Raw genomic sequence first — 27,579 nt, forward strand, 5'->3', positions numbered from 1 at the left:
ATGTTGTTGTAATGTGGGTCTCCTTTAAAAAGGGAAGAGATATTAGATACGTCGCAGACAGGAGGAGTGAGCCCTTTACTTGTCGCTTTTATTTGGATGCCTTGGGATATATTTTTGACTAGAAGATGGGTGACATATTAGCTATGAGCACCAGAAGATATGATAGAAGCTTACTTACATGCACCATATGATATCAATCGATGGACTATGCAATGCTAATGCAATTGAAGAAAACTTAGTTCTCCCAGCCTTTCTTTTATGAGCTTAATCGATATGTATATTTGCTTTCAGCGTAAAAGAAGTACTTTAGCCCTGATTATGAAGCAGTGTAAAATCATTTTTGACGGCGTAACAATAGTATTGTTGACTCGCTACCAGTAGCTTATATCTAAAATGATTTGCTCTATTTGTTCAGTTGCCAAAGTCGTATATATCATATTGTATGATATGGTATTCTGCTTTTGTACAAGGATGTATTTATGCTGTGTTACAAAAACAGCATTGATTGAGTATACAGATATACCATTTTGATCTTTTGAGTACTTGAATGAACAGTATTGCTCTACATGTATCACAGAAACAAGGCTTTGTTCTGTGTGAAGCTATGCTGCATTCTCGGACATGTTTTAATACAGTAGTCAAGATTAAGGTCAAGAAAGGAAATGGACATTAGGCCAGCATTGAATAGGATGACACCATACCTGAGAAAGTTTGAGTCACATTATAAGTGTATTTAGAGTTGGGTCGATGAATGAGCACTGCATTATTTGGTGATTCGATATAAGAGTAAGTATACGATTTGCGTGCAAAATAAACATCAATTATTGTTACTCGATAATGTTTAGAGACACACAGCAATGATCGTAGCTGTACTAGTGCTACCTCCTGTTGCGGAAGTGGTACTGGGAGATTCATCGAAAGCTTCAGAATATCAGTACAGTGACTAAAGGAGAAGAGCTCCAAGCAGCCGGCCAGGATCAAGAAGGTGAAGTTAAATATGACGCATGTTTCTCTTTTGATTGTGATAGTGTACAGCTCCTATACGATTATACTGCAAGATATCGTATTGCAAAAACTGATATGCTTAAGTAAGTACAGTAGTTTGCTGCTTGCATTGGCTGTGCTCAACTAATACCCTTACTGCTGGATCAAAATATACATAATGATCTCGACTCATGTGCCAGCACCATGTCAATAGCTAATAGAAATCTTGTTGTTACTAGGTACTCAATAAATCATGACAATCATCAATCAACCGAAGGATGTCCCTGCTAATGCTCAACCTGTCGGCATAATATAATCCATACACCTCTCGCATAGGTAATGAATCAAATGCGCGCGGGACGGACGTCGGAGTTGCTGAAGGCGAAAAACAAGAGGCAGCAGGATGGATGAACTCTGCTGGTTTCAACGCGGTAGAAAACAACCTAGAACAACATGGGACAAACAGGCTCACATCTCGAAGACATGGTCAACTCGTCGAACTGTAAGTCATCGCCCTCCTCTCTATGCTCGCGTATATGAAAGAAGCGCTTACAAGCCCTCCTCTTTACTGTCGCTATAGTCTCGGCGGAGGAGATTCAACGATTGTATAAACGTTTCATGAAGCTTGACAAGGATCGGTCTGGATCGATTGACAAGGACGAATTTTTGTCCATTCCACAGATTGCAAACAATCCGTTGGCATCTCGAATGATTGCCATTTTTGACGAAGACGGAGGTGGTGATGTCGATTTTTTTGAGTTTATTAAAGGACTGAGCACCTTTAGCGCACGGGGAAACAAACGTGAAAAACTGGAATGTATGTGTGCTTCTTTGTTCTAGACTTGAAAAGAGGGAAAAAACTGATTTTATACTTAGTCGCATTCAAGGTTTATGATATGGATCGCGATGGCTACATTTCGAACGGAGAGCTGTTTCTGGTGCTCAAGATGATGGTCGGAAACAACTTGAAGGATGCCCAGCTGCAGCAGATCGTGGACAAGACGATCATGGAGGCAGATAAGGACATGGATGGCCGAATCGGGTTCGATGAGTTTTTGGTCATGGTGGAGAACACGGATGTTGCAAGGCAAATGACACTGGAAAACTTTTAAACGATGTGGTTGTATAGATTGGCTGTTGTTGTTCTGCTTGGTTTTTCTCTCTCTGTTGGCGCTCATATACATATATATATGTACATTGACATTAAGTTTTCTTTTCTTTCCCTTTCCCATTTCAAGCTGTTTCACTCTGTGATGTACGCAAACAAGAAATGTATGTCTATCCAAAGTGGCAAATAAAGATCCGTAGTTGTTTTTTAATTTGAATAGTGCCATGCTAAGCTACAACATCGATCTCTTGCGCAGTCGTATCGCTACCCGTGTCGCTCACATGCTGCTGTGAAGTAGCAACTTCTTGTTCTTCCTCGTCGTCCTCTTCATCCATAAGGGCAAGCGCCAAAGCGAGTGCTTCCTCCTCATCATCACTTGCACCGTCTTCTCCTTCTGCTAACGCATGATCCAGATCTAGGCCACCGTCGGCTTCGCATTGTTCAAGCAAATCGTCAAACCACGACTCGAGTTGTCGCTCGCTTTCGTTTTTCATGTTGCGCGCTTCCAAGTTCGATACGTCCGAAGATAAGTGTTCGATCTGCAACATGAGCGTCTTGAGTGTCTCGAGCGATTCGGCTGGGATCTCACCACAAGCTGGTGTGGATCGGATTTCGTCCAAAACACCAGTGAGTTCGCTTAAAAGTCCATTTTGATCACAACGGCGACTTTTCTTGCTGACTTGCTGTTTTTGCTGCTGTGGATCAATCTCTAAAGATAATCGTCGTTTGCGGTCGGATTGACTAGTCATGGCGGATTGTACAACAATAGATAGTGATGACGGTCAAGCAGGCAAGGCGCCTTCTTTGGAATGTCCCTCGCTACAGTAGTGTTTGACAAGGAATTGGAGCGTCCAAGGAGAGATCCGGATGCGAATATGGTATGTCCAAAACTCGCACGATAACCGGAAAAAGAGGAAGAATCAGGTCTACCAGAATATCCGACGGTTTTGGATTGTGTGGGGTAGTGGCTTTTAATCCGATCGCTGCTTTACAGCAAATTGATTTCAAAGGTTGATATACGATGCCGCGGAGTAGGATGGCTACAGCGAACCTGGGCTTACATTTTGGCCAATCAGAAGGCTGTATAAGAATCCTTAAAACAGCCAATGCAGCTTTGAATTAGCTTTTACGTGTAACACTTCAAAATACTGGTGCATGACATTGCTGAAATTTTAACTTGATCGAGTAATATGCCATAGTAGTGTCTCTAGTTGAAAGAACCAAAATGCATAATATCTACGACAACAATTGCAGGGGTTACAGGTGCAAGGACATTACTTTTATGCAATGCCATTTTAGAATGCGTAATGAATTTGCGCATAACTGATACACGAATAATCACTTACGTTTTGTTTGATCACTGATAGAATGTTTGGATGGTAGACTAAGTAGTAGTATGCTCTGTCAAAAGAAGCAGCGTTAAAGATAAAGGGATCCCTTTGTGTGCGATAAAAAGGAGTCCATTCTCTAGTTACCCAGTGGTCATTGATGAAACATGCTGCTGACGACACTAGTGAAAAAAGTAGCATACTGCACGACTCATCGAGACGTTGGCTTTTCTTCCTGCTTTTCTTCGCGCTTGCCCCGCATTCTTTGCCTTTTTTTGGCTTTTTGTACGTATGCATTCATTAACATTCTGTCAGTGCAGTTGCTGTTTGATCGTCACGATTGGTGATTCTTTATTTGCAACCAATGGTTTAACGTTCTTTTCGCCTTTTTCTTTGTAGTCTTGTCTCTCGCTCTGTCTCTCTCTTTCTCTCTCTGTATCTGTCTCTGTCTCTCTCTCTTTCTCTTTCTCTCGGTCACTGACCTGCACAGGGTAGCGTCATGTGAGTTGTGCTTTTATGCTGTGAAGCTGTGTGAGAAGTTGTCATTCGTGTGAGAATTTATCAGTTCTGATGAATTTCTTCGTTATTATAATCGGTTGCATAGCCCACTAGTAAGGAGCAGGGCTCTGGTTGAGTCCTGCGTTGCCCGGCGGCGCCTTCACTCAGGTAAGTGCACCTGGCACGACGACAATTTCTAATCAACGACTAAACCCATTTTGTATTACCGCATAGTGAGGATGACGTACCCTGTAAGCAGTGTACGTAGAAAGCCATAAGTACTCTTGGGTATTTTTATGGGTTGTTGCTTTTTTATTCAGAATTACTGTTATTAAGCCCAGACATGTCTTGCAGGCCAGATGGCTACCTGATTCAGCACATCCACCGGAAAAATTAAAGCACATTTTTTGCCTGTGAAACTCGTTTATCACTTTGCCAGGAATGGCTCTTGTATTGACGAGGGGGCCACGCTTCCTCGCACTCTGTTTTGATGTGTATTCGGCTCCTGTCGGTCTCCGGATATGACTGTTTTGTCCTCTTCATTCCTTTTGTCCCTATTCCTTACCTTCGCCTGTATTCTTTTGCGCTGTTTGGTTGGGTGTTGTTTGCCTCTTCCTCATTTCATATATATTTTCGCACGAGCCTTAAGACTGGCGCTCGGACTGGCCGACGATTATATACTAAAACACCATCTTATGTACCCTTTGCATGTTTGAAACGGATATTTAGTGTTAATGGCAACCTATTTATTGAATGTAATATAAACATACTCAATGACAGTATCACAGTACACACCTCTTGCTACTGCCAGTACTTTCTGCTCTCTTAAAGGTCTATATATACTACTACAAGGATAAGGAATAGTATTTATCAGAACATACATGGATCTCTAGTCAATTGAGATAAACTCTTGCTATTACTGTACTATTATCTATCATGCATAGCTTGGCTATCTTGCAGTTAATTACTCATGTTAGAAGTACCCAACTATCTGGCGTTCATGATTGCTCTGATAGATAGCAATTATAAGAGGCTGTAAAAAGCTACAGTGCGCTGAATTTTTACGGTGGGGTTCATTATGCAAAATAAACTCGATATAGAGCGCTATCCATTTAAAAACCTTTCGAATACATACTGATCACCCCTGTTAAAGTAAAAGAATGATAGGCTTTTACTGACAAATCACTTTAAGGAGGCCTATCTGGTAATAGCTAAATGCACGTACATGCAGAAAAAGACATCTTAATTGTCAAACGAACGATCAATGCACATCATTTTATGCAAATGATCAAGTCGCGTTTTTTTCCGTAACGACCGATATGTTCGTTTTCGATCATTCTGAGCTGAGTTAAAGTGAGAGCCTTCTTCCAGCATTCGTCTGGACGAGTGGGGAGCCTTAGCAAAGATGTATTAAGATACTGTCAGTCACTACGTCATAAAAAGAACACAAAAAACCGGCGTCAGGAAGAGAGTGATATTTATGATACTGCTCAAACGTGTACGTTTTGGATGCTCGAGTAGAAGACCTTAAACATAGATGTCTTGCTCTGTTTCAAATTTTTCTTCCTGGTTCAATGATTTGAAAGTTGATTCAAAGGCATCACACTGCTCTTCGGTACTGGCTATTAAGTATTTCACAAATAGATAAGATACACTGTGCCTAAAGTGGTGGGTTATGATGTGAGCCGGCGTTGGTTGTCTGGATGAGGAATTGGGTGATTAAGAAGATCTGATGGATTGTGGTTGTTACTGGATCTGGTCGTGTAAATGGTGAATAAAAATCGTTAATTTATTTAGAATGATTGTATCATATATAGCCGTTTCTGAATCTTGCATTTGGTGCTTTTTAAAGCACTTCCTCCCAATGGGGCTGTATGTTACTTCAATAGTGACATAGCCATCTAGTTTATTTATTACTCGGTGTGATATATCTTGCGTCGGTCATAAGTTACGATTCGCGTACCTCTTCAATAAGTTGATAATTCTCTTTTGGGTAACTGCTGTGCGGAATGTAGTGTCTGAAAGCTAGAGCGTTTGGAGTATTCCTTTTCGACTGACTTGTTCGAGACATCTCTGAGCGGCTAAGTACTACAAGATTAACATGCATTGTACTACTATGAAAGAGATCACTATGTGACACTGGGTTATTTGCGCTACACTTGAGCTTGGCTACATGATATTTTTTTGACAAAGCGCAAACAAGACAATTGGATACACTTAAGGTTGATTTTTCAACATTAAGAAAAAGCTCAGCGAATTGACAAAATGCTTAATTGTTTCTTATACCCAAACAACTCGTTAGCAAATGATACAACTGCATCTCTTTCTTGACAAAGTGGCAAGCTGTATTTTATTGGATGTATGTACTTCACATAGTATAATTGATGATTCAGAAAGAGGGATGAATCTTTGTTACAGACTAAACACTAGGCCGTGAGAAACATATTTCCCGGATGTATTTTTCCGTGAGAAAGAACGACATGATAATACATCAGAACCGCGCCAGTAATATCCAAAGAAAAGCACTTGTATGCTACGCACAATTCATACTCATCACAGTACACATGAAGAGTTTTCGGATATCATCGTTGATCCGTGTGTAGCGCCCTGCCTGAACGATTATATTTTGCTGAGTGAACCTACATATACCTCGAAACCATCCATCTGTAAACGCTATCGTTCGATTGGCATGATCATAGATTTTAAAGTGAGCGTTTCAAGTGCTGGAAGAAAAACCAGCGCGTGACTAAAACCTATCGATCCCGCCAGCAGCCATTGTACGCAGATATGTTTATAATCGAGCCTTTATCGTGAACCATGAACAACGGAGGGCCACGTACTTAAAGCGTGTCAGACGTTCAATCCCATCGGATTGTTCAGCCACTCATGAAAATGATACGTTCACTTGCTATCAAATTTTAAGTAAGATTATTGCACTGAAATTCGACAACGCTATACCAGCAACTATTTTGTGTATGCCGCATGGAGCTTGGATATTATTAAAGGGTAGCTAGTTGGATGCGTATACCTGCTATTGCGCAGTTTCGAAATAGCACAGATCAAACAATATTTCAAATGCAGAAAAAAACTACTTATTATTCGCCTTTTCGCAATGGAGAACCCGTATGAACAAACACATAATGCAATCCTCGGACGAATAATCGACAACGTTGTATGGTTTACCTTCTCATTTATCAGCGTTTTTTTAACGAATCGCATAATCTGATATATCCATTGTAGGCTAGACTTAGTGAAGCCGTTGAGAATCTCAATGAAAGATTAGAGGTAACAAGAAGTCTAGATTTTAATTTCAGTGTACTCTACATTTCTTTCTTGGAGCTGTAAAAAAAACGAAAAACAAAGGCTAACAGTCTTTCAATACAGGAAGTGAACAAGGAAAATAGCGATCTTGCAGTTGTTAGCCAAATGTTTTCGTCGTACTGGTTTTCTTCACAAATATACCTACAGACCAAAAAGTCATACACTGGCTCCAAATAGCCCCTTCTTCGCTCATTACATCATCCTACGCCCGGAACCACAAGCGTACACACCTTTGTCGGCAATAAAATTTGATATGCATACGCACATACCCCATATAATCCGTGTCTGCTCGTACATTTTTACTACTGTGATCTTAGAGACCCGGAAGCAGAAACTGTTTTCTTCCGTTGAGCAAGCCCCGTGTCTTTAATACTGAGTGAATTCGCGGAATACATATGACGCACGCAAATATCGGATGTAACTAACCGAGAATACTGCTGTTGTTCGGAAAAGGGTGGATGGGAATCTCGTGGAACATTATCCGAGTGGGTCACTGTGTAATTCTCGGAGCAAACGGATCAAGTATCTAACGAAATGTGCTTAGTCTCTGTGGGAATCCGGGTAGTTGCGACCGAAACTCTACGCGAAATGCGGGGAAAGAGTAACACAGCGCGTTGTACAAAAGTCTCGGTGGTTGAGGTTTGATTAAATAAATTATATGGAACTGAACTGAATAATATCAATTAATATCACTGGTATATACATATATAATGTGTAGCGAGCGGATGATTGATCGGTTTAATTAAGCAAAAGGCACTAAAATTATTTTGCTCCTTGGTTGGATGGTACTGTATTTTGTCCGAATCTGTGGATCTGATTTCGTGACGATATTAAATGCGAATATCAGTCTTCTTCTTAGTTTCTCAAACTTAAACTTTACTGGAACTATTCCGATCTTTTTTCAAGCTCATTTCGGACATGCTAGTCAATTAACGGCTATAAATATCAGTCGCTGAGTGAGTCGGATTTCTAGCCTTTTCCTAACCTTGACGACAGCGATGGCGAAATTATCGGCTACATTGCTGTGGGCAACGACACTATGGCTTTTTGCTACTTTGGCTTCACCTGCTTCTGCAGGCCGCAATGACAAACCCAACATCATTTTTATCTTCACCGATGATCAAGACGCAAGAATGGACTCGCTAGATTATATGCCAAACGTTCAGCAATATCTGGTCGAACAGGGAACTCTTTACCGAAACCATTACGCGACCTCCGCCTTGTGCTGCCCCAGCCGTGTTAGCTTATTACGTGGCCAATATGCCCACAATACGAAGTAAGTGTCGCGTACTCATTTTCAAAAAAGTAAACATGACAGTTAAATGATTTATCTCTTTTTCTAGTATAACTGATATCGCTGTGCCTTATGGGGGCTACGATCGGTATGCCGAGCTCAAGCTCGGAGAAGATTACTTGCCAATTTGGATGCAAAAGGTTAAATATTGTGGTAGAAACATCTTTGTATTAAACACTAACGAGTGTACATCTAAACTCAGGCCGGATACTCGACTCACTACATCGGAAAACTTATGAACAAGTACAACGTCAACAACTACAATAAGCCGATTCCTGCTGGGTAAGATGGCTAGAGAACTGATTAACAAACTACCAAGATGATTCTAACAAATCGTCGTGTGCCATTTTAGTTTCGATTATCAAGGTTGGATCTTTTCTTTGTTTTGCCAAGAACGAGGAACACTGGATTTGTCGTATTAATATGGTTTTTATACAGATCAATTGGTTGACCCCTACACCTATGTGTTTAATACGGCTGTTTTCTCTAAAGATGGAGCTGCCCCCGTATACTACAACAACACGTACCAGACAGATGTTATCCATGCCAAGGCTTTGAATACACTCAAAAAGCAGCGAAATGCTGACAAGCCATTCTTTTTGTGGTGTAAGTGGTTTAAAAAACTTAGTTTATTAAAGTATCATCGCTACTTGTTCATATCGCTTACTCACACTGATGTGCGTGCACTTTTTTAGTGGCACCCATCGCGCCTCACGGCCAGTTCATCAAGGAAGGCGGCGACGGCCTCGATAACACTCGAACAGCCCCTCCTATGCCAGCCGCCAGACACGCCCATTTGTTCCAAGATGTTAAAAGTATGGTTCTCGCTACATCTATTACGTACCATCCTTTCCGAGTTACTAATTGTAGCTATAATCTTTTTTAGTCCCTCGTAATCCGAATTTTAACCCAGTGAATCAGACAAAAACCGCATCTTATTGGAAAGATTTTGCATACCTCAACGAGACCGAGGTAGAGACTCTTGACGAAACACATCGCAAACGCCTTCAATCTCTTCAAGCCGTAGATGAAATGATCCCTAGTCTGATCGAGGAACTGAAGCGTCAACGCAAGCTCGATAACACTTATATTATCTTCAGCTCGGATAACGGGTAAGCTTTTTTACAACTTTTAAATGTTTTTAATACTATTAAAAGGTAAGGAGCACTGATTCATAAACTGAACACTATTCACACAGCTTCCATCTGGGCCAGCACCGAGCTATTCCTGGAAAAGCCACCGATATCGAAGAAGACATCAAGTATGGGTTCTTTCTGGTTTTGCACTCATCTTTCATTTTTTAAGCTTCCGATCTAAACTCTTTATGTTCTACACGATAGCGTCCCTCTCGTTGTTCGAGGCCCAGGCGTTCGCAAAGGCCATGTCAGCGATATTGTAAGTGCACATCATGATCTCGCCCCTACATTCATGGCACTGGCCAAAGGTGACGAGCATGTACCATCCTGGGTTGATGGTGGCGTTATCCCTTGGATTCCCAGATTACGAAAGCACCCTAAGCCTGTAACACCCGAAACTTTCGCAGTCGAATTTTGGATGGACAAGTTAATTATTGAGTAAGTAATCATAATGACTCTTCTCAGACTCTGTACTTGATCCTATTTGTGCCTATGATACTCATTGCTTATGTCATAAAAGGAATACGGGTCCTACTACCATGGATGGTTGGAATACATACAAGACTCTGCGCGTAATTTCAGATAGATATAACTGTAAGCATAAGAAGGGACCAGTGCTATATGAAAATCACCTAAAACCCGCAGCTACTCTAACATTTGATATGCAGACAAATATGCCGTATGGTGCACCGGAGAAAGGGAGCTCTATGATATGAAGCAAGATCCCTACGAGACCAACAACCTTTACAAGTCGAATAATGTTAATACCAAGCTTGTCAATCGTCTTGATGCTTTGCTCTCTGTTCTCAAAGCATGTCGAGCTCACACTTGCCGTAACCCATGGCCTGTAATCCATTCGAATAACACCCATGTACAAACATTGCAGGATGCTTTAGATGAAAAGGTAGTGGACGAAACATTATATGATACACATTTGCAAAAAGTAATTTTAATGCTGGTTGATAGTACGACGCCCATTATGAAAGCATCGCAAAGTTCAGTTTCACCAACTGCCTTGCATATTACTCAGTCGCAAATGAGCAGCATCCATTTGATACTGCCCCATTGGACGAATCTGGTGCCGCACTCGCAAAGCGACAACTGTATGTAGACGCTAAGGGTTGTCAAGCACGTTACGACGAAGTTCCCGACAAGGAAGTTACCCGGTTATTTAACCTGGTTCCACGATCTGACGATTCCGTTGGTCATACCATTCCTACAAATGAAGAGCTAGAGAAGAATGCTCATCCCGTGCCTGAAGAGTTAGTTAAGCGAGAAATCGACTGGGTCAAATATGGATTTTACAATAGATTTGGAAATTAGCAGGATTGTAAGATAGTAAATGATAATATTTAATAAGTAAATAATACGTACATAACTTCAAATAAATATAGTATATACAGTAAAACTTTGCCTTTAAGCATTTCATATGAGAATGCATATATAGCGCTGATATGAGTTAGAAACTTGCCCCACGCCTGAGTAGTGGTGAATTGGTGATACTATAAAACTATGGACGTCTGGATACATAAGACCGACCAAGACTTTGAAAGATTGCTTTGTCGTGGTTATATCGGATACAATATGATGGATTGCAACAGTAGTAAGTGTATAGATACGTTAAACTATTATATATTTACGGATTGGGTTTAACAAAAGAAAAATAGAACATCGTAACACGTCTTAGTACTATAATCTACTGAGGGAATTGGTTTTTGAAATAATTGTAGACTCTGTTGTACTGCTATTGTTGCTATGACAGCTATTTGCTTCAGTTTTTTTGTTCTTGGCTGCTGATCGGCTCCTCCAGTCCTTATTGTTTAACGTAATTTTGTGCACCATTGTATACTTTTGTGTTGTCTCATGATGCTGACTGAGGTGCTGCTGATCCTTGTTAGCCCCGATCTTGTCATCATCACTGCTATCCGCCTCCGCGTGTATTAATACATTCGTCAACAGGGCTGCATCTTCACAGAGTGCACCGACTAATTTTACCAGAATCTCCTCTAAAGTAACCATGCCAATTATAATTGCATCCTGCACAAAGGAAGGATAAGCAAAATCTCGTTGAGACGAACAAGACGTTAAGTACGATGCATCATCACGCATGTTTGGCACCATATGTGGATGATGATGATCAATTACTCCATTTGCGATCGTCTCCTTTTCATTTTGTTGCTGTCCGTCCTGCTTATCGACTCCTTTGTTGTCGTTTGTGGCAGACCGTTCATGGTGCCGAACCTTGCGGGTGATGCAGCATGACGTACAGCTCTTTTCTGAGCTTAATATCTCGCTACAATGATCGGACCGCGCATCGTTGATGTTATGCTCCCTCGATGAACAAGCGCATGATATAGGAGCAGCGTCCGAATCCGCTACTGCTGGGCCAACAGGCATAAACACCTCAGCCATTCGGTCTAGAAATTATATATAGCGGGATAAAATAGATTAACAAGCTGTGTAATTATTAAAGAATCACTTCTAATTACACAGACATACTGGTATCACTTTCAAGCATTTGCAAAAGTTTGATGGCCGGTGTCGATGAAGGTACTTGCAGAACAGGTTCGAGAGTAATCTTCCTTAATGGTGTCTTATCCGCTGGATCCAATACCGAAAGATACTATGTTGCATAACAGAAAAAGCGATCGATGATGTTAATAGCAACAATAATTGATTAAAAACAAAAGATGGTGTTTTTCTCTCGCTCCCCTCCCCTCGTTGAAATCTCAACTATCTGAGAATACGTTAGACCTTGGTTTTCAGAACACCGAGGATGATTCGGTGGGCTTCACCGTTAATGTCATCATCAACACCATCACTTGTCTTTCTATGTCTGTACACAGGAATAGCAGTGCATTCGCTTTGCAGGATGCTATTCATGATTTCATTGTCCAACTGTGTGTCAATATGAAGCATAAATGGCTGTCGAGCTGGATTCACAAGTTCGCCTGCTGAGAATAAAGACAAATCCAACGTGTTGCGAAGCACCTGTACTGTGCTGTTGTGTAAGGGACCACTAACATGTTGATCATTACACGGTGAAGAAGGCGGTGATCCACCATGAAGGTTGATCAGTTCTCGGAGCTCTTTTGAAAATGTATGATGTCTGTTTAAGCACATATCCTTCAATCGTACAAGGATGTAAATATATCCCTCTCGGTTTTCGACATACCCGCAACACCATATATAACGCCACTATTTTTGCCTAGTACAATATCCAAAAGCTTTGCAATAGGCCAAGCAAGTATGTACCAGAATCCAATAAGTATTCGTACAGGAACAGCAAAGAATGCGCCTATGGCGAGACCATGGCGAGAGCAAATGGCCTGCGGCAGAATCTCCGAGAAAAGGACAATAAGTACAGTAGAGATGATTACGGCGACATAACCTATCAGACCCGTAACATATGAACAAAGAAGAAACATATCATAATAAGTACATTTTGGTGCTGTATACCTTGTCCCAAAAGCACCGCTATTGTCAGCCTTAATCCCCGGTTTTTCGTAATAACATAATACATGCACACATGCCTTTGCCAAATAAGCCATCACAAAGAATAGGAAGCGTTTCGTTTAACACAGTGTTGGTCAGTAGCAATGCTGTCAACAACAAATGACCATTTTTTCGGATCGGCATAATCCGTGCAGCATGCTTCTGTTGCTTTGTAGTACCGGCTGCAGAAAGGATTGCCAAATTAGTCGTATCCTGCGACATCTAGTATAAGGGTAAACCAAAAACAACAGCTCAAAATACGTTAGTTATTTTCTAGGCACTATTGTGCACTTCGCAACTATTCATCTCTTTACCAAACCGAGTGTCAGTCCTAATATAAACGATCGATATTGGGAAAGAAGGAGCGATAATATTTAATTTCAGTAGACTCTTTAATTGTGAAATTCTCAATGGTTATGTTTGCTTGCTATAGTCACCGCTTACCTGCGACGATACCGCTGCAAACGACAAGAGCGATAATGGCTGCGATTTGTCCCCAAAACTCTGGTGAAGAGGCAGCAATAGGTTCATGATCACCAGCGGCATGTACACAGATTACATGTTGCTGAGGGATACTTGCCGCTAAAAGAATAAATATGACGGTTGTTCGCACTGATATGGATCTATGACTTGGAAAAGTGTTTGACATCTAAAAAAATTGGGAAGAAAAATCAAGAAGAAAGAAAGGGAGAAGAGAATGAAAAAGTTAAATGAGAGGGGTGAACATCTTTTTGAAATGTCGCTTTCTTCATATTTTTTTATCAGTCATCGGGCGTCACATGCTTTACTGCTTCACCCCCTCCTCTCTTACGTGCGCCTTCTTATGCCCTTTTGCATATTTCCAGAGGATTAGCAAGATCCTGCAGATGTCAACAATTTGTTTAGTGACAGCTCTCCTTAATCATCGCCAACAGTGTTTTCTTTAATTACAAAATTACATGTATACTGTATTTTGATTTTATACTAGCAATTAACGTGACCAAACGTCACTTTTAAATCTTGGATTATTAATAATACTTACATTCAAAAGTTCGAGTAAGTCGTGCTAATCAAGAACACTGGCTCGATCAGAATAATGAGAAAGGATGAGGTACGTAGGTGTGAGGCCAGACTGAGCAAACTTGAAAAAGCTATTATCCTAAAGAGTTATGCATCTCTTTTATTTACTAAATGGCGCCGCTTTATACCTTAATTATCTATCGTCTTCGTTTTAAGATATCTTCAATTGTGTGTTGTATTATTGTTAATCTAAGCCCGCAGTATGCTGAAGACAAATCCTGTTGAGCTCCTCTTTTACTGCCAATTTTCTAACTGATCCTCGATGTCGTGCAGTATATAATATCTTTTGTTTATCAAGTTTCATGACGATCCGTCATCATACTAAGTTTTCCCTTGCCAATGGATGGATTGCGAGTTTTAAAATAGACTGCCCGACCAGTGAATGTCTGCGAAGGAAGTATTTAACGATATTGTATTTAATTGTTGCATTAAATGCCAATGGTTACATACTAGTCATGGAATTCGTCAATGCCCACTGTAGCTCTCCAAATAGTCGATAATAGAATTTTACTTCGCCCTCGATAAAAACGTTCGCAACATCGCCTCGCCTTACATCAGACCGATTTCTTAATCTACTTATTCGTACATCTTGGTAATTGTATATGCATTAATAAATTGATTCGAATTAAGAAGAAGAGAGTAATGTATTATACTGCGAAATTGCGCAGCATCCCAGCTTAGACCAACGTTTCGGCTAACGCTTGAGTCTTCTACTAGCACTATCATTACTTCGTTATACTGATCTTTTTTTCTGAATACATGAATCCCTTAGGCTTATGTGGCATGAGATTTTATAAACGTATAAAGCGATGCATCAAGCACTCGGTGTTGAATGACCGACAGGGCAATACGAACTAGAAAAATGCTAACATTTTATGCTCTACTTCCTTATCGCACACCCTATGCCTACCTTGCCATTGCCAGTAGATTATCTAAGCTAAAGTAGTCATCTACTTATAGTAGTAATTAGAATGCTATGTAGACCTTTCGAGAATTTTCCATTTCTGCTGTGAATTGGCGCTCACTAAGTTCACAACTGAATATAGAGCTTATCATAGAAAGACATCTTCATCTGTTGAAAGCCGAAAAAAAAAGGTCGGGTCTTTGTCACAAAACGTATCCGTATTTCTTTCGTTTGGATTAAGCTGACGAACAGACTTCATTTTTCGTTCAACTCTCTCTCTTGAGAAGTATTCAAAGTAATGCATTTTTTTCAATAGGCAATGTTGCAGGAGCTCCTGCATTTATGAGGTGCTTGGTTTCCTGACGGACCCTCCATCATATTATTACTTGTCGCCGTTCCAAAAAGGAAGCCCGAATCAGAGTTGGTACAGATGAGGAACATCGGCTATAAGAAGCCCTTTGCATGGACCAAATAGGGGTTTGGGTCTGGTGATTCTCGCTTATCTAACAGAACGAAATGCCGATTTAAGCTGCATGTACCCGTACTATCGATTCTCCATTACAAAATACATAAGACCGGCCACACGGAAGGTCAATTGGTTCCATAAAATCTTAGACAGTGTTCTAGATCAGATATAAATAACATATTAAAGTTCTGCTGGTTATAATCGCTATCACAGCCATAGCCATTTGATGGCTTATACATGCCCGTCACTATATCTCTTTATGATTTCCGTATTTCCGTGACAACTGGGGAGTCTGTGTACGTTATTCGCAAGGGTCCGCGTTCTGCACATCATTTACATAATGGGTTGGGCTACATGATTCTAAACGCGGTGGAAGATAGCATGCACGCGGAATGAACCTAAGCTTATCAACAAAACGTATCTATACACATAAATGGGTAGTTTGCTGGTCTAAAGAAGGTGGTGCCACGAATTGTACCCATCCACAGGTGTATCCAGTTGTACCTTGAAGATGGAGGTTACTTGGCTGTTGGAAGGTTTTCACTGTCAGTATCCTTTGATAGTATTCTAGATATCCGAGCATTATCTCAAGTTTAAGAGCATATGCCCTTCCTTATATCAAGATATTCATGTATATGCTCCATTAAGAGTTGCTGCATAAATCTCCTTTATTTCGTAATTTTTACGCCATAGCCGAATGCAAAAAACGTTGCCAACAGACTAAATTGACATTTTGACAATCGGTTCCACCTTATTGCTGCAGAGATACGCTAAACGTTCTAACAATACATTCGCGCACTTTAATGCCTGAAGCAAGTGTAAGTCACCGTTACATTCAATTTTATTCTAGAAACCTTCACCTTCTAGCGCCATGCAAGTAGAAGACCATTGAAATCTATAACTATCAAAATAAACGAGCATTGTAAAAACAGAATTAATGAAGTTGCTGTTTCGTATAGTTTTTATTGTGGTAATTCGTCTAATTGATCCTTTAGCTGTGAAAGCCATACGGCCATGGCTTCTACAGACATGAATGGATCCTCTGAATTTTGTATTTTCCAATCCGTCTCCACCGTTTGAATAAAGGCCTTGTATTGATCGAGAATATTGGCCTGAATTTATCAAAGATATGTTTGAGTCATTATGGTAAGATCATTCGGTACTTTATATTTGTACCTTGCATTATATGTTGCTTTTCCTTTCACTCACCTGGATCGGTTTCATCAATATTTGCTCGATTTTATGATCATTTACATATTCACGGAACTTCTTAAGTACGAACCGTATTCGTTCCCCTGTTGATTCCATGAACTGATCTGCAGTTTCTCGAGCATCTGATTTCTAGTGAGCTATTTATATCATCCAATGAGTTTCACTTCACACTAACGCTTACCATTGGTAAAAGATTGATCTCGAACTTCAACATTGGCTGGTCGCGCAGTCGATACCTAAGGAAATCGAAATTAAAGGTTTCTGTTTATGAGTTAAAACATTTTTAAAAAATGTATCTTATTCTTTACCTTGATCATGAAATTTGTTAATGGCTCTGCAGCACCAAGGGCGCAGTCGGTAATAAAATCCTCACAGACACGCTTCAATTCTCGATCAATATCTCGCCTAGAGTCCAGGCTGATCTCAACCACCCGAGGCATACCCGTTTGTGCCAACCCAATCAATGCATTTGGATTGAAGATAAGAGACCGGTTTTGTTGAAAAGAGCTCAGCGTGTCTATCAAAATAAAGAGAAGATCATTAATACCAATGACGTTCGTTATCAGCTAGCCCAGAGCAATTTACCAGTTACGTGCGAGAAATCAAGTGCTTTGCCCGAGTGAATCAAGTTAGCCTCAAATGGCGCAAGTTGTTCCTTCAACACCAGCAAGTGTTTGATAAGAAATAGTTGACCATCCAGTCGAGACTAGCAAACAGAGTAAGCCTGCTATGTTTACCTAAAATGATAAATGATGGCACGTACTACACTTTACCTTCTTAGCAGTGATAGTTTCAGCAGCATTTCTAAGAGATTCATTACAAAGGGATACGGCGTCTTGAGCCAAATCTTCAAAAACCACAGTCTACGGCCAAGTTAGTTCGATACTTGTACAGACAAGCACACTCATTGTTTCCACGCTTCCGCCATCGAATGATACTAACCTGTACACAATGATACAGTTTGGAAAGAATCCACAGGGTTTTCTGTAAAGTAGGAAACCATCCACGCGTTGAATCCGTGCCTTGACCCAATGGTGAATCGGAAGTACTCACGGATAAATTTTGCTTCTCGCTTCGGTCCTTCATCGACTGCGTGTCTGATTGTGTGTCTTCTTCAATAGGCAAAGTTGCAGGTATCTCTGTATTTTGCAATGGTGCGTTTGCCTTGGACCCTTCCAAAACGATAGACGTTTTCATACTATTATCTGTTGCTAATTTGTTTTAGAAACATCATCAAAGAGAACGACGGAGCTTGAATGAAGTTATGCCTAGTAGACATACCTGGTGGTGCGTGGATTTCGTAGTCTTCTTGCTTAGGTTGGTATTTTTGTATGTCATTATCGATATATGTTTGTGCGCGAAAAACCAGACGTCCTTGCGAGTCCTCAAGAACGTTCTGGATCAAATGGCCGAACTCTAATTTTGGTCGACTGTCATTGTCGGAATGATCTCCTATACGTACATGGCACCAGGCGAGGTTCGTATCAGTAAGTGATTCCTGTGATACTCATGGCAACCGTTTGTTAGAGATCTTACCTTCTGTAAAGGTCTCGTCGCGCAAAACGTACATCTGAAATATGCTGCATAGTTCTGACAAGACGGATATGTTATTTTCATGGATGATACGTGGACGGAGATGATCGTAAAGATAACTTGTCAATAGATCAAGAAAAGAGCTAACAAACAGCATATTCAGTGGGACTTTTTGCAGTGTGCATATGAACCAAGTAGACATACACTTACTATAATTCATCATCGCCTGACCGGAAAAAGTTGTAAAATAAATTAAATTCGTCCATACACAAGTTCATCATGTATGCACATCCATTTCTAGCCTATATATGCAGTGTTAACACGTAATTCGATCAGTACATGGTATTCACTATTAGCACGTACGAATGCTAAAAGATCACCGTAAGGCCCAAGTTCTTGTGTTTTTCTTGAGATTACAGGGCCCAGTAGATTCTGCCTGGTTTGAAAATAGGCGTTGAGTGTATCCTGGTATAATGACTGATATCTATACAACAAAACCATTTAAAGGCCTAAAGTTCATTATTCATATCGAAAAACGCTTCAATTATACGTAGTTACATACTCTTTGTGACCTTCACAACGCTTTTCCAGCTCAATGCTTAAAGGTTTAACAGTCGAGGAAATCATGCGGAATTTGACGTAGAATAAGGTTGTTTGCTTACTCAGTGCAAGGGGCTGATCTGCTGACTGTCATATAAAAATGAGCGTTCTTCCTGCTACAAACTACCCAAGAGACTCAATTCTCCTTTTTTTAAAAGTATTTTCCGTACATTGGATGAAGTTTGCGTGTAGATATCGTATCCAAGGGACTTGATTGTAGTGATTAAATACATCTTTATCACTGTCATGCCACGCGTCATACATTGTCGGAATCGCATTAGATACAGCTCGGCGTCCCGGTACTTCAGCTATAGCATACAAACATCAGCTTACTTATATCATCATCAAGTGGATATTATCATGGGCTCCTTTCATCAAGCTATATTACATATGCTTTCTTACATGCTGTTGCATATACTCAATACACTCGTCGAGTTTCTGTAACATTGGTACAAAGTCGGGATGCAGACACACGTCGTCTCCAGGCGAATTGAACAGTTTTGCGATCGCTTCCAATTGGTTAAAATAAGCTAGTCGTTCTGCCAATGCATCGGCAAGTTTAACCAACCGTTCCTGAAAAAGGGTAATTTACCGTAAGATGATCCGCGCCTTCGTATCACCCACCGCCCAGTAAAACAGATACCCTCATCAGATTGCTAGTGAAGATACCTGTTCATTCAATAGTTTTTCGCATGCTGTTTGCAGCGATCGTGTCCGTTTCTCTACATATCCATATTCACTGTCAAGTTCATCAAACAATCCAGCCGTTGCTTTAAGATCCGATAGAAACTCGTCGCATGATTCTCGATACAAGGAAACTACAGAAAGATAGTTTCTGTATAAAATTGAAGCCTTCTTGTCAGCTGGTACATCACGATATGCATTTTGCACTGTGTGACATCTGAAACAATTGTAATTTACCGATAGACGTCTTCTTGATCTTTTTCCATCTCTGGCTCCATATTAGCGAACCAATCAAAAAACTGCTGCAAAGTTTCTATTGGTTTATCAGATCCGATACCGTGAGCCGACCGCGTCTGAAATTCGGAAACGGCCGCGGTTGTCTCGACCAAAAGATTTGTGCTCGATCGCGGGCGTGTTGTCAGCGCAGTTAGACGGCTCGAAAGCGCGCCAGCGTTCAACGACGTCAGTGCTGCATTCGAAAAAGAGTCTGGAGTTCGCACACCGGATGATGACTTTGCTAGAGCTGGTGAAGACGAGATCTATATGAATAACCAAGAATGGTTAGAAAGTTCAACAGGCACGATGAACTTCTTTTGTAGGTATAAGAAGTTTTGTTTCGATAATCACCCAATTGGTTGGTAGAGGGAGTTCTTCACAGGCATCTTGTAAATCGTATACGCTTTGCAATTCATTTTCGGTCAGTTGCGTCTTGAGCTCCCACTGTTCTAGCGAAATGCCCCCAGAAACTCGCGCCATTGACAAAAAGTAGGTAGCTTAAAAGGCAGGAGCTAATAAGGTGGTCGGAGTGCCTTTGATGGCACAGCGGAAGTTCCTGGGCTTACATTTTGGCCAATCAGAAGGCTGTATAAGAATCCTTAAAACAGCCAATGCAGCTTTGAATTAGCTTTTACGTGTAACACTTCAAAATACTGGTGCATGACATTGCTGAAATTTTAACTTGATCGAGTAATATGCCATAGTAGTGTCTCTAGTTGAAAGAACCAAAATGCATAATATCTACGACAACAATTGCAGGGGTTACAGGTGCAAGGACATTACTTTTATGCAATGCCATTTTAGAATGCGTAATGAATTTGCGCATAACTGATACACGAATAATCACTTACGTTTTGTTTGATCACTGATAGAATGTTTGGATGGTAGACTAAGTAGTAGTATGCTCTGTCAAAAGAAGCAGCGTTAAAGATAAAGGGATCCCTTTGTGTGCGATAAAAAGGAGTCCATTCTCTAGTTACCCAGTGGTCATTGATGAAACATGCTGCTGACGACACTAGTGAAAAAAGTAGCATACTGCACGACTCATCGAGACGTTGGCTTTTCTTCCTGCTTTTCTTCGCGCTTGCCCCGCATTCTTTGCCTTTTTTTTGGCTTTTTGTACGTATGCATTCATTAACATTCTGTCAGTGCAGTTGCTGTTTGATCGTCACGATTGGTGATTCTTTATTTGCAACCAATGGTTTAACGTTCTTTTCGCCTTTTTCTTTGTAGTCTTGTCTCTCGCTCTGTCTCTCTCTTTCTCTCTCTGTATCTGTCTCTGTCTCTCTCTCTTTCTCTTTCTCTCGGTCACTGACCTGCACAGGGTAGCGTCATGTGAGTTGTGCTTTTATGCTGTGAAGCTGTGTGAGAAGTTGTCATTCGTGTGAGAATTTATCAGTTCTGATGAATTTCTTCGTTATTATAATCGGTTGCATAGCCCACTAGTAAGGAGCAGGGCTCTGGTTGAGTCCTGCGTTGCCCGGCGGCGCCTTCACTCAGGTAAGTGCACCTGGCACGACGACAATTTCTAATCAACGACTAAACCCATTTTGTATTACCGCATAGTGAGGATGACGTACCCTGTAAGCAGTGTACGTAGAAAGCCATAAGTACTCTTGGGTATTTTTATGGGTTGTTGCTTTTTTATTCAGAATTACTGTTATTAAGCCCAGACATGTCTTACAGGCCCCTTTGATATATAAAGATTTATAAACTATTGTCATGCTGAACTTCCAGGCCATTTAAGTTCAGGTAGTATGAATTTGCGTGTACCAGCTGTCGTTGGTTTTGTGGCTATACCGAGAACGCCCCACATCACCTTGGTTTATCACCAGCCACAGTCTTGGGGTAACTTTAATAATCCGAGTGAAGGACAAACAACATAAGCCTGTATTGGACATTATTGTAGCAAAACATCTCTAAACTTTCTGCAGTCAGTGTAATTTCCTTGGAGCTAACCAGTAGTTCAAGCGTTAGACACATATTACAATTATTGCCATAATATCTTATAGCGGACTAGAAGCTAGCGAAGGTTTTCAATATTGTACATCCATGCGTTGCCAGAACTATATAAAAAACGGAGTTGCCTGTTTCATATCATTACCTATTGTAATGTTAGTTCATTTCTGGCGGCATTGTTTTAAGCATAAGTATTGCCATACGCTGAGCATGTGCCTTTTCCCAACATATACTGCCCGGCTCGGGATCCTCCATTTGTTTTAAATAATCGCAACCGATAATACTCATGCACGACGGTGGTAATGTTCTCTCATTATATTATGTGAGTATTCGATGATAATCGCTTACTGTAAAGTAGCAACATCAGTTATGATTATATTTGAAAATCTACTTCAAGATGAGTCCGTTGTATGATCATCTGGTCACGGGTTAGAAGAAGCATGTGTATACCATCCTCACAGCAAAGTTGCAGCACTTGAGTCGGCTTAAAAGACAAATATAATGGGTCCACGCCATGGGCGTAACATGCAATATTCTGCACACAGTACATGCAGAAATGGAGAAACACTAAACACATATTCGTGACCCCATGGACAGTCAAGAATGCTCGTCTGTTTTTACATAAAAAAGAACCACAATGAACCTACCTAGAGACAGAATTTATGTACATAATTACAACCGTTTTTTTAACATGGACGGCCAGTGAAGACACGATATTTTCTTTTTACGAAAAGAGGAAGAGGGACTGTAAGCTTCAGTGGTGTTCTTAGCAAAAGACACCCTTCGTTACTGCTCTGATCGTTCCCAATCCGTGTCGAATTTCTATATATGTCATACTTGTTTATTGTCAGGTACAATCATTGTTTTGTTGTTGTACCATTAATAAATATCTGATGATCTTGTATTCCTGTATGATGTATATACCATAGCAGAGCCTTTATTTTTTGTCGACTTGGCAGCAAAAACGAGGCAGCTGACATACAAACAATGGCGCTGTCGTAGCACCTGAGTAAACGATGTACTACATATACGCAAAGATATTGCATCCACAAAGTAGTAGTCTTGTTATGGTTTCGGGTGGCCAGGGGAAGAGGAACAAGAATCCCAGGAATGGAAATCATAAAGTCCGGTACGGCAACGAGTGCAGAGCGACCCAGGTGTGTGTGAGTTTTCACTACTTTTACATAATCGTGCACTCGTCTCCCTTTTTTTCCTTTTCTTTTCTATAAAAATGACGATTGACGACCGATGAAACCTCTTACATTGTTCAAGAAGAACAGCCTAGTTCGAAAATGGTCGATCAGACGTCAAAATAACAACAACAATAAAAAGAACAAACCGCCAAAGAAACAGCTGGCTGCACTCACCAAGGAACAAGAATCGGCAATGGCTTCATTGTCAGAATATGCAAGTCGGAATTTTGAGAATGCCATAGAAGAAGACAAATTACGTTCCTTGCTGGAAGACAATAACTGGAACCTGAAACGGGCCATGGCCGAATTAAACGATTGCGAGGAGGCGTACCACGGCTTGCTGCACGGACCTCCACCCGCGAACGAGTCGCTCCTTGGTTGTGAAAACGACGGTGGAACCAGTTGCTACATTGATGCTTTACTATTTGCAATGTACACTTCATTAACGGTAACAATAAGGGAAACGGTTTGTGGAGAAAGTATGTATGGTAAAGAGTAAGTTATATTGACCGCAGTGAGGGTATATTATCGTTACTACTAGGCTTTTGATCCATTACTCACAACCGATACATCTTCGGGCCAAGCAGCAAAACGAGACTTGCAGACATCGCTACGACTTTTTGTAAACATTATGCGAAACGGCCAACTCGTTAAAAAGCATATTGTGCGACGACTGCGCAAGTCATTAGAAGAGGCAGCTTGGCGAGGAAGGAATGAGCGAGGATTTTGGAAACAAGAGGATGCAAGCGAGTTGCTCCTGTTCCTGACCGAGACCTTTGATCTTCCATTTTTGCCAGTAAGTGTTACTTTCATTTACTTTCTCCCTATTTTTTAGGATCCTCATTGACCTAGGGTATGGGATGTGGGGGGGCTCGGAACTTTTATTAGTTCCAAATGCGGTTATTTCATGGTGCAAATAGGGACGTAGACGACGATCGTGTAACGACAGACCGAGTTCTTTCGCTCTCCATACCGTCCGACACGACAAAGGTTCTTCGTCTTGAAGACATCTTGTTCGAACATTTTTACAACAGCATAGTCACAGGCGTCAAGCGACAAGTAGACTGGCACGAAGCACAGAGTCACTCGCCTCCTGGTTCACCCACCAGTGCCATCAGCACATCTTCGATCGCCAAGAATAATATCATCTTCAAAGAGCATCAACGGCAGCAAGAGATAGCAGTTAATGCGTGGCAGGTCCTCGAACTTTTACCTTTTTACAGCGGCATTAGCGAGCAAGGTGTACGGATCGAGTCTCAAAACCAGGGGGCCTTTCCGGATTCTCGTATGGTGTTACCGATCATTCTCAAACGGTATCGATGTACGGCTCTCGGTCGATACATTAAAGACCAGCGAAGCGTTATTATACCTCCAGATATCCATTTCAACAAATTTCTGAATCAAAATGCAGAAGACCCTGTTTGTGATACTTGCGGTCGGAAGGTTGAAGGCGTCATGCGGCTGCGGAGCGTAGTCTGTCATAAAGGCAGCTCGCCTCATAGTGGCCACTATATAGCGTACTCAAGAACTGTAGATCGTGATAATGAAGTCTGGTTGAAACTAGGCAAGTTTTTTTTTTGGCTAAATTGGGGAAGGGACTCGTAGTAGTATCAAAAATGAGTGTGACCTAATGCAAACTTCCCTGCTCCTTGTAGATGATATGGTCTATTCAAACAGGGTTAAAACGCTTACTGGACGCCAGCATGAGCAAGAGATTTATCGCGAGCTTGGGAAGGACGGCTATCTGTTTTTCTACGAGTTAGACAAAGCCTGTGACCATCCGGCTGAAGAGAAAATGGCTCGCGATGATGGCCGACGAGCTTCGAGCAGCAGCAGCGGTACGGATAAAGATGAAAGAGCTGGAATATTGCAAAAGATCCATTATGCTGAGGAGGAGAATTCAGCACCCATGTTGAACCCTGCGCCACCATCCCTCCCACGTCGACATGCACCTGTCGTTCCACCGGAGCTACCTCCTAGATCACCACCAGTGCCTGTACATGACCATGATAATAAGCCAACACGTCCATCCTTAGATCCTGTCGAAGATGCAGCTACTACTGTAGTTACAACACCGCCCCCTGCTGATCCACCACAAACCCAGAGGAAGTCGATTCGAAGAAGCAAAGACATCTCGTGCAAGACTATGTAATTAATGCCACAACATAAAAAGAAAAGGCCAAAATAAACGTGTTTCACAATAGACAAATCACTATTATTTAATTATATAATGTACAAATATAAGCGTTTACTTGCTGTATTCATACACACCCGCACCGCTCTTTCTACCCAGTTTGCCTTGGCCAACGAGATCGTCTAGGGTCTTGGATGGAGTGACCAAAGCTTCTTCGATCTTCCCTTCTTTTGCCCAACCATCAATAATAAACTTCATGGTATCTAAGCCAACAAACTGTTTGATATCGCTAGTTAGCTTTACTTCTCCCCTTCGTTCTGTTTCTTCCCCTAAGCACCTTGCATCAGCTTACGTCAGCAAGTTCAAGAGGACCCATTGGCATGCCAGCGCCCAATTTCATAGCCACGTCAATATCCTTTGCTTTTGCGTCACCGCGATCCAAGATTCTGAAGGCTTCCATCATATAAGGTACCAACAATCGGTTCACAATAAATCTATTACAAAGCCTTTTTCAGTAAAATACTTTCTTTCATCATCTCTGGCACCCATTTCTAAAAATCCCTACTAAGCAGGCTTACCCGGGTGTATCCTTGCACTCTACAGGTGTCTTACCGGTATTTCTCGAAAAGGTGACCAGAGACTCGTAGACTTCGTCTTTGAGAACGTCTGTGCGCACGATCTCAACCAACTTCATGGCAGGAACAGGATTGAAGAAATGTAGACCGGCGAATCGACTCTGGCGATCAGCAGAAGTGGTTTCAGCAATCAAGGTGACAGGCAGCGAGGAAGTGTTTGAAGCAAAGATGGTATCACTGGGCGCGGCTTGATCGAGGGCCTTGAACAAGGCTTGCTTGGTGTCAATGTTCTCGACAATGGCTTCGACAACAAGATCGGTCGCGCTGACAGCTGTTGGCGCATCCGTAGATACAGTGATATTGGACATAGCCTTGTCGATGAAAGCTTGCTGCTCGCTAGTATTTTCTTCGCCAAACTTCTTTTTGGCAACACGCTTGATGGACTTGGCAATGATTGACTGGCCATTCTTTAAAGCAGCATCGCTGGTGTCAACCATAGTGACGTTATAGTTGGATTGAGCGGCAACTTGAACAATGCCCGAACCCATGAGACCAGCACCAATGACAGTTACGCTGTTAATATGCTTGAGCTGGCGAGCACTGCTCGAGAACGCGGCTTTTTGAATATTGGCCATAACGGAGGCGCGCATGCCGATATTTACCAACATCTTCATCTTTTTTAGAGAATTGTGTATGTAAGTGATGGGTGTGAGAGAAAGAGCAGGCTACGGAAAAACGTATCATGTTGATGTTAGTGCAAGTTGTGCTATATTCACATGTTTCTCCCACGTGAGCCCAATTCCCTTTCGTGTTCTGCCTATTCCCGTTATTGTGCAACCTTTTCCCTTTGCCGTGCTGTCAAAACCTAGTCTCTTATTTATCGGCAAAACAATAGGTAAACTAGCAACCTCATTACTCAATAGCCATTATAATATAGCACTTCTTTTATTGACTGCAATTTTCCACGTTCCTACCTTTTTATACTGTTTGTATCAGCGATCTACTTTCTCTTCATGATCACATCATGTCTATTATGTAAAACTATTCAGATGATTTCTACAACGCTAAAAATTATTGATATACTGGAGTAACATAATTGGCAAAAGTGCGTATGTACTGCACAGAAAGAAAAAGACATTGCAAACAAGCTGTTTGATTCTATTTAAAATTGAAAATAACTGACAGGTTTATGCTGTATAATCTATCAAGTTCTACCATATTGTTTATGTTGCATACTACCTGATGTAGTATGATAATGTCATCTAGAATAAAGCACGGGCACTATTGGTAGGTACGATCGTCCTTTGGCTTCAATAAAAAATTCTCCATGTATCATAAATGTCAGAGAGAAAGTGTGAATATCAAGAGGAGATGCACTACAGATAGATATCATCATATTATTTACGACACTGCGTGCGTTTGGTCTATGCAGCAGCTAGATGAAAAGAATGCCACAATCCCGTTCCGGATCTTGCCCTGCATATGGAACGATAAAATCTGAAACCAACAACGTATCAATAAGCAAAGAAAGTTTTCTTATCTTCACAAGATATACCACACTGTAATAAGATACCAGCATCCCTTTTTTTCCGTATGTATCTAGAAGTATAATTATAATAGCTGGTGGCAGCAGGTACCTAAGTTTTTCAGGGAGGAATATGGGAAGCCAGATCCAGGAGCTTGAAACTTGCCTCGAAATTGATTCATTTGGAATCTTTCGTCATCCTGGTTCCCATTTTGTCCACCACGCCTGACAATGTAGATAAGAAATTTTGGACGGCTGCACCCTTTTTGGGCAGATATCAAAAGCAACCGATGAA

The 27,579-nt window shown here is 41.2% G+C and overlaps 8 protein-coding genes across 8 annotated transcripts; 4 read left to right on the forward strand and 4 right to left on the reverse strand.

Annotated features, from left to right (window-relative positions):
• The first annotated feature begins 1,410 nt into the window (after positions 1 to 1,410).
• BDB00DRAFT_840424 (calcineurin subunit B) lies at positions 1,411 to 2,290 on the forward strand. Its single transcript, XM_053124766.1, has 3 exons — positions 1,411 to 1,486; positions 1,565 to 1,801; positions 1,861 to 2,290. The coding sequence occupies exons 1-3, from the start codon at positions 1,438 to 1,440 to the stop codon at positions 2,094 to 2,096; spliced, it is 522 nt and encodes a 173-aa protein (XP_052976136.1). The 5' UTR covers positions 1,411 to 1,437; the 3' UTR covers positions 2,097 to 2,290.
• On the reverse strand, positions 2,291 to 3,175 carry BDB00DRAFT_961670 (uncharacterized protein). Its single transcript, XM_053129731.1, has one exon. It carries the CDS (start codon positions 2,839 to 2,841, stop codon positions 2,320 to 2,322), a length of 522 nt encoding a protein of 173 aa, XP_052976137.1. The 5' UTR covers positions 2,842 to 3,175; the 3' UTR covers positions 2,291 to 2,319.
• Positions 3,176 to 6,922: 3,747 nt separating this feature from the next.
• On the forward strand, positions 6,923 to 7,511 carry BDB00DRAFT_840427 (uncharacterized protein). The gene is made up of 3 exons (XM_053124767.1): positions 6,923 to 7,090; positions 7,159 to 7,203; positions 7,303 to 7,511. The coding sequence occupies exons 1-3, from the start codon at positions 7,031 to 7,033 to the stop codon at positions 7,414 to 7,416; spliced, it is 219 nt and encodes a 72-aa protein (XP_052976138.1). The 5' UTR covers positions 6,923 to 7,030; the 3' UTR covers positions 7,417 to 7,511.
• A 695-nt stretch (positions 7,512 to 8,206) lies between these two features.
• BDB00DRAFT_840428 (alkaline-phosphatase-like protein) lies at positions 8,207 to 11,055 on the forward strand. The gene is made up of 12 exons (XM_053124768.1): positions 8,207 to 8,515; positions 8,583 to 8,673; positions 8,736 to 8,815; positions 8,886 to 8,899; positions 8,972 to 9,139; positions 9,229 to 9,348; positions 9,420 to 9,645; positions 9,732 to 9,794; positions 9,874 to 10,107; positions 10,190 to 10,263; positions 10,338 to 10,573; positions 10,636 to 11,055. Exons 1-12 carry the CDS (start codon positions 8,238 to 8,240, stop codon positions 10,990 to 10,992), a joined length of 1,941 nt encoding a protein of 646 aa, XP_052976139.1. The 5' UTR covers positions 8,207 to 8,237; the 3' UTR covers positions 10,993 to 11,055.
• Positions 11,056 to 12,154: 1,099 nt separating this feature from the next.
• On the reverse strand, positions 12,155 to 13,386 carry BDB00DRAFT_918610 (uncharacterized protein; the record flags this gene model as incomplete). The annotated part of the gene is made up of 4 exons (XM_053128728.1): positions 12,155 to 12,292; positions 12,424 to 12,758; positions 12,845 to 13,060; positions 13,197 to 13,386. The coding sequence occupies 4 exons, from the start codon at positions 13,384 to 13,386 to the stop codon at positions 12,155 to 12,157; spliced, it is 879 nt and encodes a 292-aa protein (XP_052976140.1).
• A 3,063-nt stretch (positions 13,387 to 16,449) lies between these two features.
• Positions 16,450 to 20,471, reverse strand: BDB00DRAFT_840436 (Sec34-like family-domain-containing protein). Its single transcript, XM_053124769.1, has 17 exons — positions 20,250 to 20,471; positions 19,860 to 20,161; positions 19,608 to 19,773; positions 19,341 to 19,511; positions 19,109 to 19,246; positions 18,901 to 19,025; positions 18,702 to 18,822; positions 18,549 to 18,640; positions 18,342 to 18,481; positions 18,087 to 18,257; positions 17,748 to 18,010; positions 17,579 to 17,668; positions 17,391 to 17,511; positions 17,114 to 17,322; positions 16,987 to 17,041; positions 16,803 to 16,927; positions 16,450 to 16,705 (listed from the first exon to the last, which is right to left on the reverse strand). Exons 1-17 carry the CDS (start codon positions 20,376 to 20,378, stop codon positions 16,556 to 16,558), a joined length of 2,568 nt encoding a protein of 855 aa, XP_052976141.1. The 5' UTR covers positions 20,379 to 20,471; the 3' UTR covers positions 16,450 to 16,555.
• A 2,634-nt stretch (positions 20,472 to 23,105) lies between these two features.
• Positions 23,106 to 25,202, forward strand: BDB00DRAFT_875844 (ubiquitin carboxyl-terminal hydrolase-domain-containing protein; the record flags this gene model as incomplete). Its single annotated transcript, XM_053127408.1, has 4 exons — positions 23,106 to 23,498; positions 23,592 to 23,846; positions 23,939 to 24,618; positions 24,728 to 25,202. 4 exons carry the CDS (start codon positions 23,106 to 23,108, stop codon positions 25,200 to 25,202), a joined length of 1,803 nt encoding a protein of 600 aa, XP_052976142.1.
• A 96-nt stretch (positions 25,203 to 25,298) lies between these two features.
• On the reverse strand, positions 25,299 to 26,409 carry BDB00DRAFT_884332 (l-3-hydroxyacyl-coenzyme a dehydrogenase; the record flags this gene model as incomplete). The annotated part of the gene is made up of 3 exons (XM_053128319.1): positions 25,299 to 25,460; positions 25,537 to 25,678; positions 25,763 to 26,409. 3 exons carry the CDS (start codon positions 26,407 to 26,409, stop codon positions 25,299 to 25,301), a joined length of 951 nt encoding a protein of 316 aa, XP_052976143.1.
• Positions 26,410 to 27,579: the final 1,170 nt, after the last annotated feature.

The sequence above is a fragment of the Zychaea mexicana genome (assembly GCF_025766255.1).
Source record: "Zychaea mexicana strain RSA 1403 chromosome Unknown BDB00scaffold_79, whole genome shotgun sequence".
In the NCBI taxonomy this organism is placed as follows: Eukaryota; Fungi; Mucoromycota; class Mucoromycetes; order Mucorales; family Lichtheimiaceae; genus Zychaea; species Zychaea mexicana.

What these genes read in the sequence shown, in the direction of transcription:
- BDB00DRAFT_840424 (XM_053124766.1), top strand. Translation starts at nt 1,438, where the DNA reads ATGGGACAAACAGGCTCACATCTCGAAGACATGGTCAACTCGTCGAAC. An exon ending in CATGGTCAACTCGTCGAACT is followed by an intron (nt 1,487 to 1,564) that starts GTAAGTCATCGC and finishes CTGTCGCTATAG; the next exon opens with TCTCGGCGGAGGAGATTCAA. An exon ending in CAAACGTGAAAAACTGGAAT is followed by an intron (nt 1,802 to 1,860) that starts GTATGTGTGCTT and finishes TTTTATACTTAG; the next exon opens with TCGCATTCAAGGTTTATGAT.
- BDB00DRAFT_961670 (XM_053129731.1), bottom strand. Translation starts at nt 2,841, where the DNA reads ATGACTAGTCAATCCGACCGCAAACGACGATTATCTTTAGAGATTGAT.
- BDB00DRAFT_840427 (XM_053124767.1), top strand. Translation starts at nt 7,031, where the DNA reads ATGGAGAACCCGTATGAACAAACACATAATGCAATCCTCGGACGAATA. An exon ending in GACGAATAATCGACAACGTT is followed by an intron (nt 7,091 to 7,158) that starts GTATGGTTTACC and finishes TATCCATTGTAG; the next exon opens with GCTAGACTTAGTGAAGCCGT. An exon ending in ATCTCAATGAAAGATTAGAG is followed by an intron (nt 7,204 to 7,302) that starts GTAACAAGAAGT and finishes CTTTCAATACAG; the next exon opens with GAAGTGAACAAGGAAAATAG.
- BDB00DRAFT_840428 (XM_053124768.1), top strand. Translation starts at nt 8,238, where the DNA reads ATGGCGAAATTATCGGCTACATTGCTGTGGGCAACGACACTATGGCTT. An exon ending in TTTGTTCCAAGATGTTAAAA is followed by an intron (nt 9,349 to 9,419) that starts GTATGGTTCTCG and finishes AATCTTTTTTAG; the next exon opens with TCCCTCGTAATCCGAATTTT. An exon ending in GATATCGAAGAAGACATCAA is followed by an intron (nt 9,795 to 9,873) that starts GTATGGGTTCTT and finishes TCTACACGATAG; the next exon opens with CGTCCCTCTCGTTGTTCGAG.
- BDB00DRAFT_840436 (XM_053124769.1), bottom strand. Translation starts at nt 20,378, where the DNA reads ATGGCGCGAGTTTCTGGGGGCATTTCGCTAGAACAGTGGGAGCTCAAG. An exon ending in TTGAGTATATGCAACAGCAT is followed by an intron (nt 19,247 to 19,340) that starts GTAAGAAAGCAT and finishes TGTATGCTATAG; the next exon opens with CTGAAGTACCGGGACGCCGA. An exon ending in CGACGAGACCTTTACAGAAG is followed by an intron (nt 18,258 to 18,341) that starts GTAAGATCTCTA and finishes ATGTACGTATAG; the next exon opens with GAGATCATTCCGACAATGAC.